We start from the raw sequence: 12,397 nt of genomic DNA, 5'->3' as shown, positions 1-12,397 counted from the left end.
CTTGTACTCCGGCTTCATCCAGGGGACTATTCGTCCGCTCGGTCCGCAATGTAAGGGTAGATCGAGGTCGCGTAGGTGACCTTGTGGATCTTTCCGTCGACTGCCTGCTGCAACTGGACTGAGACAGATCCCTGGAGTCCTGTGAGGTTTGGGAGGGTGTCAGTGCGACCTGAGACGAGCCAGTGGAACAGAGTATACGCGAAAATGGGACAAGATAAGTGATACATGATGACTAGATATCTACGATACCGGCTGGTCGTCAGCTAAACAATCGCCAACTTTCAACTGACGCTACGTGATCGCCTGCACTGCTCTCGGCGTCACGCTACACAGGCGCGGGAACCCGCCAAACCCATCCGCCGCAGCCTTCATAACGAGGAAGCGGTTCGAGAAGGACAGGCTGCCGAGAATGAGGCTCTGTGCGTGTCAGCTCTGGCGTAGAGGGCTTGCTAGCTGCAGTTTCTCATATGAAATGAGGGAAGGGGGGACTCACCTGGTCGACTAAGCTGCTCACGACGCAGACGATGTCAGGCATGCCGAGCACGCCGTCCTCGACCTCGCCCGTACCTGCGAACGCGGCGCGCGCGGCAGAGAGAAAGACTTGCGTCTCGACGCGGTTCTTCGGCGCTGACGGGTTGAGCTGGTAGTGGATCGACAGCCTGGGTGTCAGCTAGGATCGTTCGCTTAAAGTAGCTGGTGCCGGGGTACGGATGCAGAGGTCCGCACGCCTGCAGCTGTCCGCATACAGCTTACACCAGGGCATCTAAGCCGGGCTGGCCGCCGGGCTGGCCAGCTGAACACCATCAAGGGAACACAGCTGCAGGATACGGGATGCTGAGAATGTGGGGATTGTGAGTGACTCACGCTTTCCGGAAGAGATTCCGCCAGACGAGAATCTCGCCGCGCTCGAAGAGAAGCAGCCAGAGCGACCGAGCGCGCAGCCATGCCCGGTGCTCGTGGATGAGATGCCGCCACGCCGCGACGTTGCCTGTCCTAAAGGCGTGAATGAAGGGAGCATACGGTAGGTCGTACTGCTGCAGCAGGGCTGGTGATGGGAGGTAGCCCAAGAGCAGGTTGACCGGCACGAGGCGGATGAGGATTGCTCTGCAGGTCAGCTCCGGTCAATCTCTCAGCGTACGCATGACACGCACCTCCGCTGCTGCCATGCGTTCTCGGGACACATGGCCCACGCCTTGTCGAGCCACCACTTTGCGCCACGCATGTCAAGGAGCACGACACCGAGCCGTCCACGCCAGTAATACGTTTCCGCAACATCTGTCCGCGGAATCATGTATCCTCTCGACTCGAGACGCGCCTTCTCGCTCGGCTGCAGCGAGCCGAACGTCTTGCTCAGCTCAGTCGCCTGCGTGTGCAATTTACGCTGAAGTCAGCTCCTGGCCGTATCTCAAACTCACCTGGGCGTATAGGCGCCAGAGAATGTTACCGACAGCCCACATGATGTCGCCTACACCATCTTGCCCTTGCCGTCCCCACTCGGCGCTGTCCATGTGCGCGCTCGAGACCTGCATTGTCTTCTCGATCGCCTGGCGAGTCGCATCTTTGATTCCACGGGGTGAGGCGTGGTCACGTATCGGCTTCGTGGAAGCATTGGCGGCGACATGAGAAATGCTCACGAGCGTCCGGCAGATCGCAAGGATCAGCTGGTTCAGAAAGGGGAAGGCGTAGCCCTGCGCGTCACTCGTTCCGTACAGCTTCTGCAGCTCACTGTCGTTAGCCATATACGACTCCTCCAGCAGCATTGGGAGAGAGTAAAAGGATACTCCTAGACGCAACGCAAGACTCCACGGTCTCATTCCTCTCTTGAACACTCACACGTGCACAGCAAGGAAGGCTTTGAAGGTTCCATATGCTTCGTCCGCGTTGTTCACGCCGGCTCCCGTCTTGACATAGGCGAAGAGCGCAGACAAGAAGCGCGCAAGGCCATCCTTGCCCTCACACGGTACAAGAAGCGGTGCTATCCGGTCGGCGGAGATCTCGCTGTCGGGCGTCTGATGTCAGCTTCCGAAATACACTTTCTAGCTTACCGATAGAAGAGCCTCGTAAAGCGGCGTCCAGAAGGGGTGCACGTGCGAGAGTGGAATCGCCTGCACCAGGTTCTGACCCAGACCTTGCGAGAACGCCTGACCGACCAATGTCGATAGTTGGTTTATCAACGCCGCCATGCTGGGCGTGGCGATTGAGAGAGGAAGATAGGATATGGATTGAGCTGATCGCGAATGGACTTGTCAACATCTCGGCGTCATAGAGTGGAGGCTGAACACGTGACCACACACACTCTGTGCCAGAGCTATGCAATGCCTATCGGTGTGCATTGGTGCGAGACAATGGCTGCCAAGTGTGCACGAACTGACCGCGAAGCACCTGAGCAAACAAAATAGCTGCTTGTTAACGCTGCCGGCAGCGAAAAAGGAAATCCGTACGACAAGAGTGAGATTCGAACTCACGCGGGAGAACCCAACCGCTATCTAATGCAATAGCAAGCGATCGCCTTAAAACCACTCGGCCATCTTGCCTCCGGCGCCGCTGTTTCCACCATCAATATAACCTTCTGCAGAACACCAGACTTGGACGGAACGACCTCGTGTATGCAAGCAGGACATTCCATTTTGCTAAAAGCACATGCCACCCAAGCGAGACTGTGGATCTAAGCTGTGATTCCGGTGTATGTGCTGCTCAACACTATTGGCGTTGAAGTGGAGGCTGCGGTGGAGGTTGTCAGGCACGAATCCAGACACCACCTGCCAAGAGTCCGTCCACCTCAACAGCACCCAGAACAACAATAACAATCCCTCGACTGTTTCGCCAGCAGCCCGATGTTCGCTCTGAAGGCCTGGCAATACATTACAGGAGCCTCCTGGCTGGGGTTCCTGCTGACCTTCACTGTTTGCGTGATCCACGTTCACTTGTCGCCCTATACCAAGGTTGAGGAGAGCTTCAACCTTCACGCAATTCACGATGTACTCCGCTACGGCGTCAGCGGTGCGCGACACCACCTGGTGAGTTTGGCTTCGTGTTTTGTAGGTTAACTGATGTCAGTGGGACCACCGAACGTTCCCGGGTGCTGTGCCGCGATCATTCCTGCCGGCCGTCATCACGGCGCTGTTCGCGAAGCCCCTCCTCGCCCTGTACAATGTCGCGGGCATCTTCACGACCTCCGTCGATGTACAGATCATGGTCCGCGTGCTGCTTGCTGGAGTCTTCGCCTTTGCGTGCGCAAACCTGACCTACACCCTGTCTCGACGATTCGGCGGCTCGACAGCTGCGTGGTTCACGATCTGGACGTTGGCGCAGTTCCACATCCCTTACTACGCAGGGCGCACGTTGCCGAATTTCATGGCACTGCCATGGTTCCTGCTCGGCATCTCGTTCATTCTGCTGCAGGAGGAGTTCTGGGGTGTGCTCTTCATCACCGCAACTGCGACGGTGCTGCGGCTCGAGATCGCTGCCTTTGTTGTCCCGACCGCGCTCCAGCTCGTCATCACGAAGCGCATGACGCTGCGCAATGCCCTGCTCGCAGGGGCGATTGGCGGATTTGGCAGTCTGCTCTTTGCAGCGCCGCTTGACTACTGGCTCTGGGAGCCAACGCTTCCTCACGACCAACTGCCAGGTTTCACAGCTAAGCACACTCTGTGGCCTGAGTTCAGCGCCATGCTCTACAATATCGTTGACGGAAAGGCGTCCGACTGGGGTGTCATGCCGCGCCATTTTTATGCCGTCGCTCTCGGCAAGAGCCTGGCTGGCGCGCTGCCGATAGCGCTGTTCGGACTGCTCTGGGCCGCCATCCAGAACATCACTGGTAAGACCCGCGGCGTCCTTCGCAATCGTAACCAGGCCCGCGCGGTCTCGGAGATTGCCAAGACGCTCCTGCCCGGTGCGGTTTGCCTCATCGCCGCCCTCAGCACCGTCGAGCACAAGGAGTGGCGCTTCATTGTGTACTCGTATCCGGTTATCAACATGATTGCAGCCGCAACGTCCGCTGGACTGTGAGTTCTGGTGCCTCCGTGTTGAACTGACGCCCAGGTGGCACATTCCGCACCGGGCGCTTCGCTTCTTGGCCCGGTTGGGCGTCCTTGGCCTTCTCGCAGGTACGATCGCACTGACGGCCGTCAGTACCTATGTCTCCGTGCACAACTATCCGGGCGGACAGGTGCACACGGAGCTCGAGGCGCTCGGCATCCCGAAGAACTGTGAGTTTGTCCGTCTTATCAACCTGGCTATCTCGCTTTTATCACCGGCGCTCTGTATCTCGCCCCTATCATGGTCGCGCCGTCACCATCGTCGGCCGTGATGACGCCACTGCGTCTCATGTCGTCCGCCAGATTGCAAAAGCGTTGCTCATTGGTCCGTGCTGACTGCAGCCACGATCCACTTCCACAGCGGGGCCCTGCAGACTGGCGCAACGCTGTTCACCTTCACGCACGCCAACTTCCCTCACTCGTCGGTCTTTCCCGACCCCCTTGAGCCGCGTTGGATCTACTCCAAGGACGAGGACGTTGCCCTCTTGGATCCGGAGAATGCTTGGGAGGCGGGCATCGACTGCGTCGTGACGCCCGACTTCCAGAAGTTCCTCTCCGCCAAGCGACATGGCCACGAGAAGATGTGGTCGCTCGTTGGCGGCATCAAGGGAGTCGCGGGCGTCGGTCGTGGAGGCAAGTATGGCGTCGAGGTCAAGTGGCGGCCAGAGCTGGGTGTGCTGAAGCGCGAGCGGGCCAGCTGCGATCACTGAGGCCATCGCTAGGGTCGTTCGGGCTTGCGATGACTGCGCCTGCGCGCTTAAAAGAAATAAACGACATTCCACAACACATTCTTCTGCTTTCCATCCATCCACAACTTCCACTTTCGTTCATCGCATGCGCAACTTGGCAGCAGCGCCGTAGCTGGCCCTACAATGCATACCTACCATGTAAAGATCGCTGCGAGCCTCCTGAGGGTAAGACGGCGCCTACCCACCGCCCCATGGGGTCGCCCTGCCGAGGTGGGAAGGCTGCACAGACCGTTGTTGGTTGCCGTCGAATGACATGCGGACAACCCGATACGGAGCTTGGAGCTTGGCTCGCGCTTCCCGACGGCAGTCGCGGGCTGCGGGGGCCGTTAATGCCTCAGCCCTCAGCGGCGGTGGAGGCGGGGGCGGTGAGTATCCTGAGAGCCATAGCCCTGCAGAGGCGGCACGGGGTAGTGGGGCCCTTGGCTCGAGAGTCACTGCGGTGAGTACCCCACAGTTGAGAAGTAGAAGGGAGTGGAAAGGGTCAAGAAGACCAAGCTTCGGATGGAGCGAGATACATTAAGAGGAGGGCTGTACAGTGAATGCTTCCTGGACTGATATGGGCCCGCAGCCAGGTTCCTGGCTGGCAGCACCCAGCCAGGAGTGGGGCTGGAGAGTAGGAGCGGGTCTCGGTACAGCCGCAGATTCGCCGGCATCGGAGGGCGGGATGTGTCACCTTATCTCCCACCTACACCAGATTACACATGAGCCTCCTGTTTGCTGCCGGACCTAGGTAGAACCCTTACGCCGTCTACCCCCAGTATCACAGGCCCCGTCCTTACCGTGGACGGCACGGCGGGCGCACGGCATAGGAGCGTCGGCATCTCTGCCGTGTATGCCGTCCCCGTATCTTGCGGAGCGCACACGAGGGCAGCAAGACCCAGAGTTTATCACCGCGATCGACACGTCTGCTCGGCACCTCGGCCCTGCCGGGGGTCCAACGTCATGTGATAAACTATCTGTTGCCCACCTGAGAGTTCCTGGGCGAGTCTCCGCCTACGGGCCCTTCACGGCCAACCGCGTTCCACAGATCTTAGGCTCTCCCCAGGTCGGTTACGCCTCAGGGTGCGCCGCAGGGTGGCTCAGAGATTACGCCTTGCGGGGTCGCATGGCCACGTTCCTCGCTGTTATACTCACCCCAATAGCCGATTGAGCTCCACCAAGCGCACCTCGATCTCGATTGAAACGCTCGTGCCCCCCCCTCCGATCCCCTCATCCCGCTTTAGAACTGGCAATCTGGAGCGTGTGACATTTTCTGTTGGAATCGGCCACTAAACCTCGCCTGTGCCGAGCTATCTATCGCTGACCGTGGGAGGGTTGCGGCTCCCTGCATCGCGAATGTCCTTTATAACGATCCACTGACGCGAGGCGATCGCCAGATCCCCCACCCAAGCCCCACCTACCAACCTTGGCCGTCGACGGGCCTCCATACTCACCTAGCTGAACACCCTACTCCACAGCAGACGACCGACACTCGCCCACCTCTTAAGTTCAAGTTCACCAAACACACGCTGCGCGAAGACGACTACGGTCGCCATGTCTACCGTCGTCCGAATGGACAGTCCGCAACGTCCCTCCTCGATCATCAGCAGCGAGAAGAAGGTCGGCGATGTTGTCACCGTCGAGGCGATCACGACCGAGGTTCAGCTCGAGCGCAACTTCTCCTTCCTGTCTGCGCTTGGGCTTGCATTCTCTCTACTGAACTCATGGACTGGTGAGTGATATACCACATGGTTTACCCGATCGGAGTGGCAGGTTACTGACGACAGCGATGTGAGTGATCGAATGCCGACGCCACGCGGCGACCGCACATGTCCACCAATTCATGATTCACTAACAACAGGTCGGCGTCACTGCAGATCATCCTCGGGTCCGGTGGTCCGGTGGCCATGGTGTGGGGGCTCGTCGTGTCTTTCGTCGGCACGATCGCGATGGCCATCTCCCTCGCCGAGATCTGTCACGTGTATCCCCTCTCCGGAGGGCAATATGACTGGAGTTGTGAGTATCCATGCATGCAACATGCACAGCTTTCCCCTACTCATGGTCCATCAATGCGCTCGACCCCATCGCCGGCGTCGTGGTGGGCACTGCGAATGGCGTGCTCCAGCCATGTGGCGCGTGCTGCCCTGGTGTCGTGGCGGTGGGCACTTTTTTTCACCCGAACCCAAATCCGGACCTGTGACACCTGTGGAGCCAATGCTAATGGCAGATACGTGTGCGCCTGATTCGATCAAGCGCGGATTGTCATATTATACAGGCTGGATGACGTCTGCGGCCTGGACGGCGCTGTTCGCTGCGGCGGGCTCGCTCGGCGTCTCATATGTGCAGGGCTGCATCTCGCTCTGGCATCCGGACTATGGAGCGCCCCGATGGCACACGTTCCTCATTCTGACGGCATTTGTCGTTGCCGTTGCCGCGCTCAACATCTTCGCTGTGCGCTTGCTCCCCATCCTTGACCGCGCCGCCGGCATTACGTCTATGATCGGCATCGTCGTCATTATCATCGTGCTCCTCGCATGCCGCGGCGCTAAGACCGGCGACTTCCAGAGCGCCGGCACCGTCTTCGGCCAGTTCACGAACACGACGGGTTGGCCCGGCGGCTTTGCTTTCATCCTCGGCCTGCTGCAGAGCACGCTCGGCCTGACTGCCTTCGACGCCGTCAGCCACCTGGTGGAGGAGATGCCCAAGCCGGCCATCAACGCGCCCAAGGTCATGGTTCTCGCCGTCATCATGGGCGCCATCACGAGCTGGATCTTCATGGTCGTCTTGCTCTTCACTCTGACTGACTGGGACGAGGTCCTCAACACTGTGTCCGGGCCCCTCCTGACGATCTACAACCAGGCGACGCAGAGCCGGGTCGCAGCCCAGATCATCGTCATGTTCAACCTGTTTGCCATGTTCGTCTGCATCCAGTGCGTGTGCACTGTCAGCTCCCGTGTCATCCTCGCATTTGCCCGTGACGGCGGCCTGGGCCAGGCGTCCCGCTTCCTCTCCCCCGTGCACGACAGGCTCAAGACCCCCATCTGGTCGGTCGTCTTCGTGTCCGTCTGGGTCGTCATCTTCGGCCTGATCTGTGAGTTGCTCTCCCTTCCTGCTATCATTGGGTGATCTCTAACGTCAGACCTCGGCTCCAGCGTCGCGCTCAACGCCATTCTCTCCGCCGCCATCCTCTTCATGCAGATCTCATATCTGATCCCGATCCTGCTCGTGTGTGTCCGCGGCGACAAGGCGTTTGCGGGCCACAGCCGCTCCTGGACGCTGGGCAAGTGGCGCCGGCCCATCAACATTGTCGCCCTGTGCTTCGCGACCCTCACCAACGCGTGCTTCATCTTCCCCCCTGCGCTCCCCGTCACGGGCGAGTCGATGAACTACGCCATCGTCGTCTTCTTCATCGTCATGATCATGTGCACTGTCACATGGTTCATTCACGGCAAGAAGCACTACGAGGGCCCGAGCGAGCTCGAGGTGCGTCTTGCTATGGGCAAGAGCGCTTAAGGGGCGGCATGTCCCCGCTCGCATACTGAGTATCGGGGAGAGTTAATGTGCATAACGCGCCGGATTGATAGAAGGGACGGTTGTGTTCATTAGCAAATGGGAGGCACTGGAACGAATCGAACGACGACAGTGCCGTTAGCTCGTGGTTGATTCCGGGCATAGTTCTTATAGTTTAGCAAGTCAAGATCCTAGTCTGAAGTGTGTAAATGCAACGGTTGTCATTGTAAGCTCGCCTCCTTACGCGTCAGTAGCGGCAATGTAACGCGTCTCGGTGTTGCGTCGGCGAGTGCCCAGCGGTCATTGCAGGACACCGAGCACTGCATCATTGGACCCGATTGCTTCAAATCGGCCACAATTCCAATGCTTCAACTCATCCATTCACCGCTGCGCCGGGCAGTACCGCAAGCCGCATTCACAACCGGCCCGAGTGACCGACAGAATGGTGAAAGCTGACATACAGTGTCACTAGCGGGGTATGGGATGTGCCTCGCCTGAGGTTTTGTGAATGCAGTGGCACTAACGCGACTCTATGGACATGACGGGGACCGTAGTGATCCGCAGCCAGCCGCTTTTCCGTCCATTGCTCATTACTCGTAGTGCCGCTGGTGTCATGCAACGCCTGTAGCGCAGTGGCTAGTTGTCACTCGACCATTAGCCATGGGCTACTCGGTCGCCGTGATGCTAACAAAAGTTTGGGCTCGACGTGCGGTCAATATACGTTTCGATCCAGCGTTCTTCGTGTCTTTAAAAGCTTCTTCCCCTCCCGTTTCTCCACTCTCAACATAATCCTCAGCCAAACTCTCCCTGATACTCTCATCTCGAGCTCCCCTCCCTCTGGTTGTTCCGGTGTTCGCTCTTACCTCCTTTGGCGACAACGGGCATCATGTCGCCCCCGGACGAAACAATAAACCTCCAAGGCATAGCAGAAGCGGAGAACGCTCCCCGCGCACAGATCCTCGCCTCCCTAGCCCCACAATACACCTTCACCTGTCTCGTGTCGCCCTCCCATCCCCTCGTCCCTCCAGCCAGACCCAACTCCGTTTTCTCAGTAGACAGCGATCTCTCTTTCCAGACAGCCCCCGAAGATCTGCCACAACGCTCCACCACCCTCGAGCTCAAATCGTATCTCGGTTCAAGCTCCCTCTTCGACAGCTACGCCGCCACGCTCTCTGGCCATCCTCTAATCGCCCGAATCCTGGACCCATCCCTCTCTCCCGGAACTCTCGCAAAAGCCCGCGCCGAGGCGGAACTGTACGCAGAGCTGGAGAGCTTGCAGGGCCAAGTGATACCCCGGTTCTATGGCCTGTGGCACGGCAAGCTGGAGGATCTGGTGGGACGCGGGGAATATGAGCGGCAACTCCTCGTGATGCTGCTCGAGAATTGTGGGGAGCGGCTCGACAAGCTCTTCGCGCGTGGCGGAGGCGCGTCCGTCAAACCTGAAGACGTACGCCGTCTCTTTTCCCGATTGCGAGAGAGTGGTGAAGTGGCAGGAGACGTGTACTGTCTCCCTGGCGGTCAACTGCGGATCGCTGGTCTAAGGCCAGCAAGTAGGGAGAGGGTGGAGAGGACAGATAGGCCACGAAGCGTGGATACCAGACTTGCGAACACCAAACAGCCGCCGCAACGTCCCCATCCCCGCCGCCCACCGCCGCCACCCCCCATGCCGAAGTTACCGCCGGCGCCGCCGTCGCCCGTCTCCCCCGTCTCCCCCGTCTCGCCGCCACCTCCCTCACCCTGTCAGAAGAGTGAGGCGGGCCAGCCACTTCCTGAACCCCCCAAGAGCGCTAGTTCCTCCTACATCGCAGGCGGGTGTTCGCCCACCTCTTCCGTTAGCTCCAAGCCAAGTGTCAAGTTTCCCGACCGCCCGATATCACTTCCTCCCCCGCCTCCCGTTATTGACATTCTCTGCGAGCAGCACCCGGACGACGGAAACGGGGACGAGGAGGGGAACGTCGGGAACAGAGCGTCCGTGCTCACATTCAACCAGGGTGCTAGATCCCTCGTTGCCCGGAGCTGTAGTCCGCCGCCTGAGCTGGTTTCCGTGTATGAGGATGAGTGTCCCAAGCCCCAGCTTAGGAAGAAGAAGAGCTGGCTCAGGAGCAAGCCTAGTCTCCGCAGTCTGAGGCTGTTCCGGCGCAAGGAGAAGGATAAGGCAGAGGACGGCCCGCATCTGGAGGTGGTTGTATAGATCAGTAAAGGTCAGTTGTATCAGTATATTCCCGGGCGTGCACGCATACTGTACCAAGATAATGCTGCATGCTGTAGTTTGTTAGAGTCTACTTTTGTGTCCAGAGCGCGAGCCAGCGCTCCGGGCCGCGCCCTAGAACTGGACCTTGTGCAGGATGCCCTGCTGCATGCCCTTCATGAGCGCATATGCGAAGCGCGTGTTCGGGACGGGGAAGTTCTTCTCCTGTGCCAGCTTGACCACCGCACCAAGCACGACCTCGACCTCGAACGGCCGCCCCTGCTCAATGTCGACGAGCATGCTCCACTTGTGCGTCTTGGCCGGGTTCGGCTTGGAGACAAACTTCTCCCACATGCCCTGCACAATCGATTCGGGCCCGCCGGCAGTCGTCCCGGCTGGTTGGACCGTCATGCCCTCCCACAGCAGACCGGTCGCGTAGCCCAGAGCAACGACCTCGGTCATGAAGTCCTTGATCAGCTGCTGCGAACTCTCGTCAACGAGTGCGAAACACGGCTGCGGCGTGCGCGTCAGGCCCTGCAGCGTCGCTTGCGTCGCTGTCCAGACGTTCTTGGCGTAGCGCATCGAGACGACGTCGTCGGTCGTAATCACGTTCGCATCGGCGGACTTCATGAGCGAGACCCACATGTCGAGCGCGGCTTCGGAGCGGCCGCACATGGGCTGAGCGCGAGAAGGGGGCGGGTAGAGACCGACGCCGAGCTTCTCGATTCCGCGCCATGTCACCACATCGCCCGCGGGGTTGGTCACGCCAGAGATCCAGGCCAGACAGGAGAGCAGGGGTGTAGAGCCGATCGCGGCTTTCAGGTCTTCCTCGACACCCAGGCCGTTCTGTCGTCAGCTATCAGCCGAAGTCGGGAGCTGCTCATGCGACCGTTTGTTCCTCTCACCTGGATCAGCAGGAAGGTCGACACCTGCCCTGATTCGATCGTCGGGGCGAGCACCTTCGCATTGCTCCGCACATCAGGGAGACATTTCGTGCACAGCACACAGAAGGTGTAGTGCGTGCCGTCCGCAAGAGCCTCTTCCTGGCTCTTGAACACTGCGATTGTCAGTGGATTGCTTATGCGGCGCCTGCCGCCTCGCTTCTTCTGCGGGGGAAAGATGATAGCCGGCGGTATGAAGAGAATAGTTTCCGCGGCTTTCATGCGCGTATCTGTAAAGGACAGCCGGTAGATTATGGGGAAGGAAGACATGCCCCCCATGTTCCGCAATGAGCGCGCACGGAGGCTTGGCAAGGGCGAGACAGGCGCCCCGCACAGCTCATGCCGCCGCCCCAGACGCCAGCTGCGCCACGGTGGGCAACGCCGCCCGTGGTTTAGCGGTCCAAGAGACCGGGCCGGTCGACCGGCACTTCCTCAAAGATCAGTGCGAGGTTGCGATCCACCGCGATGCGCTGTGAGGGGCCAAGCATGCACACGGGTGATCCGGTCTGAGAGGGAAACAGAGGCGGCCGCACTGGCGTCAAATCCCCGGGCGCCGAGAGCGATCGATCGGCTACTAATACGCACCTCGGCTAGGCCGCCAGGCGTCGACGACGCCGAAACGGTCGGTGTCGATGCGCACGCCGTGCTCCTTGTACAGGCTGTAGTTGCTGCGTGCGACGGCGGTCACGCGGGCCCGTCCGGACTGCGGGTGTCAGTGTTGCGCTTCTCGGAGGCTCGGCGTTCGTCGTGTGAGAGGGTGTCGGAATTGGCTCCGCGATCGGGGCACGAGATGAAGGGGGAAGACAGCGGGACAACCGAGTGGGGGAAAGCAAGGACGCACCTTTTCGAGGAGGTATCCATAGATGGTGCCGATGCTGCCCAGGCCGATGAGGAGGATGTTGACCTTTGTGGAGTCGCTGCGTGCTGCGGGGTGTGAGATGTCCATGGTGGTGGGTGGATGGGTGGATGGCCGGCGGTGGTGGGTGGGTGGGT

General features: G+C 59.7%; 5 protein-coding genes and 1 non-coding gene across 6 annotated transcripts; 3 read left to right on the top strand and 3 right to left on the bottom strand.

Moving 5' to 3' along the window:
• Positions 1 to 26: 26 nt before the first annotated feature.
• On the bottom strand, positions 27 to 2,253 carry A1Q1_05445 (uncharacterized protein; the record flags this gene model as incomplete). The annotated part of the gene is made up of 7 exons (XM_014322177.1): positions 27 to 113; positions 494 to 659; positions 865 to 1,104; positions 1,152 to 1,363; positions 1,416 to 1,725; positions 1,834 to 1,975; positions 2,046 to 2,253. The coding sequence occupies 7 exons, from the start codon at positions 2,251 to 2,253 to the stop codon at positions 27 to 29; spliced, it is 1,365 nt and encodes a 454-aa protein (XP_014177652.1).
• A 187-nt stretch (positions 2,254 to 2,440) lies between these two features.
• Positions 2,441 to 2,534, bottom strand: A1Q1_t391. Its single transcript has one exon. It is a non-coding gene; the product is annotated as a tRNA-Ser (tRNA).
• Positions 2,535 to 2,976: 442 nt separating this feature from the next.
• A1Q1_05444 (uncharacterized protein) lies at positions 2,977 to 4,747 on the top strand (the record flags this gene model as incomplete). The annotated part of the gene is made up of 4 exons (XM_014322176.1): positions 2,977 to 3,000; positions 3,058 to 4,004; positions 4,132 to 4,208; positions 4,380 to 4,747. 4 exons carry the CDS (start codon positions 2,977 to 2,979, stop codon positions 4,745 to 4,747), a joined length of 1,416 nt encoding a protein of 471 aa, XP_014177651.1.
• Positions 4,748 to 6,319: 1,572 nt separating this feature from the next.
• A1Q1_05443 (choline transporter) lies at positions 6,320 to 8,278 on the top strand (the record flags this gene model as incomplete). Its single annotated transcript, XM_014322175.1, has 5 exons — positions 6,320 to 6,497; positions 6,553 to 6,556; positions 6,627 to 6,781; positions 7,041 to 7,856; positions 7,905 to 8,278. The coding sequence occupies 5 exons, from the start codon at positions 6,320 to 6,322 to the stop codon at positions 8,276 to 8,278; spliced, it is 1,527 nt and encodes a 508-aa protein (XP_014177650.1).
• Positions 8,279 to 9,161: 883 nt separating this feature from the next.
• On the top strand, positions 9,162 to 10,466 carry A1Q1_05442 (uncharacterized protein; the record flags this gene model as incomplete). The annotated part of the gene is made up of 1 exon (XM_014322174.1): positions 9,162 to 10,466. The coding sequence occupies one exon, from the start codon at positions 9,162 to 9,164 to the stop codon at positions 10,464 to 10,466; it is 1,305 nt and encodes a 434-aa protein (XP_014177649.1).
• Positions 10,467 to 10,598: 132 nt separating this feature from the next.
• On the bottom strand, positions 10,599 to 12,350 carry A1Q1_05441 (uncharacterized protein; the record flags this gene model as incomplete). Its single annotated transcript, XM_014322173.1, has 4 exons — positions 10,599 to 11,309; positions 11,369 to 11,520; positions 11,990 to 12,107; positions 12,246 to 12,350. The coding sequence occupies 4 exons, from the start codon at positions 12,348 to 12,350 to the stop codon at positions 10,599 to 10,601; spliced, it is 1,086 nt and encodes a 361-aa protein (XP_014177648.1).
• Positions 12,351 to 12,397: the final 47 nt, after the last annotated feature.

This window comes from Trichosporon asahii (assembly GCF_000293215.1).
Source record: "Trichosporon asahii var. asahii CBS 2479 unplaced genomic scaffold scaffold00071, whole genome shotgun sequence".
In the NCBI taxonomy this organism is placed as follows: Eukaryota; Fungi; Basidiomycota; class Tremellomycetes; order Trichosporonales; family Trichosporonaceae; genus Trichosporon; species Trichosporon asahii.
Note: the sequence above shows the minus strand (reverse complement) of the source record. Positions and strands in the feature narration are given on the sequence as shown.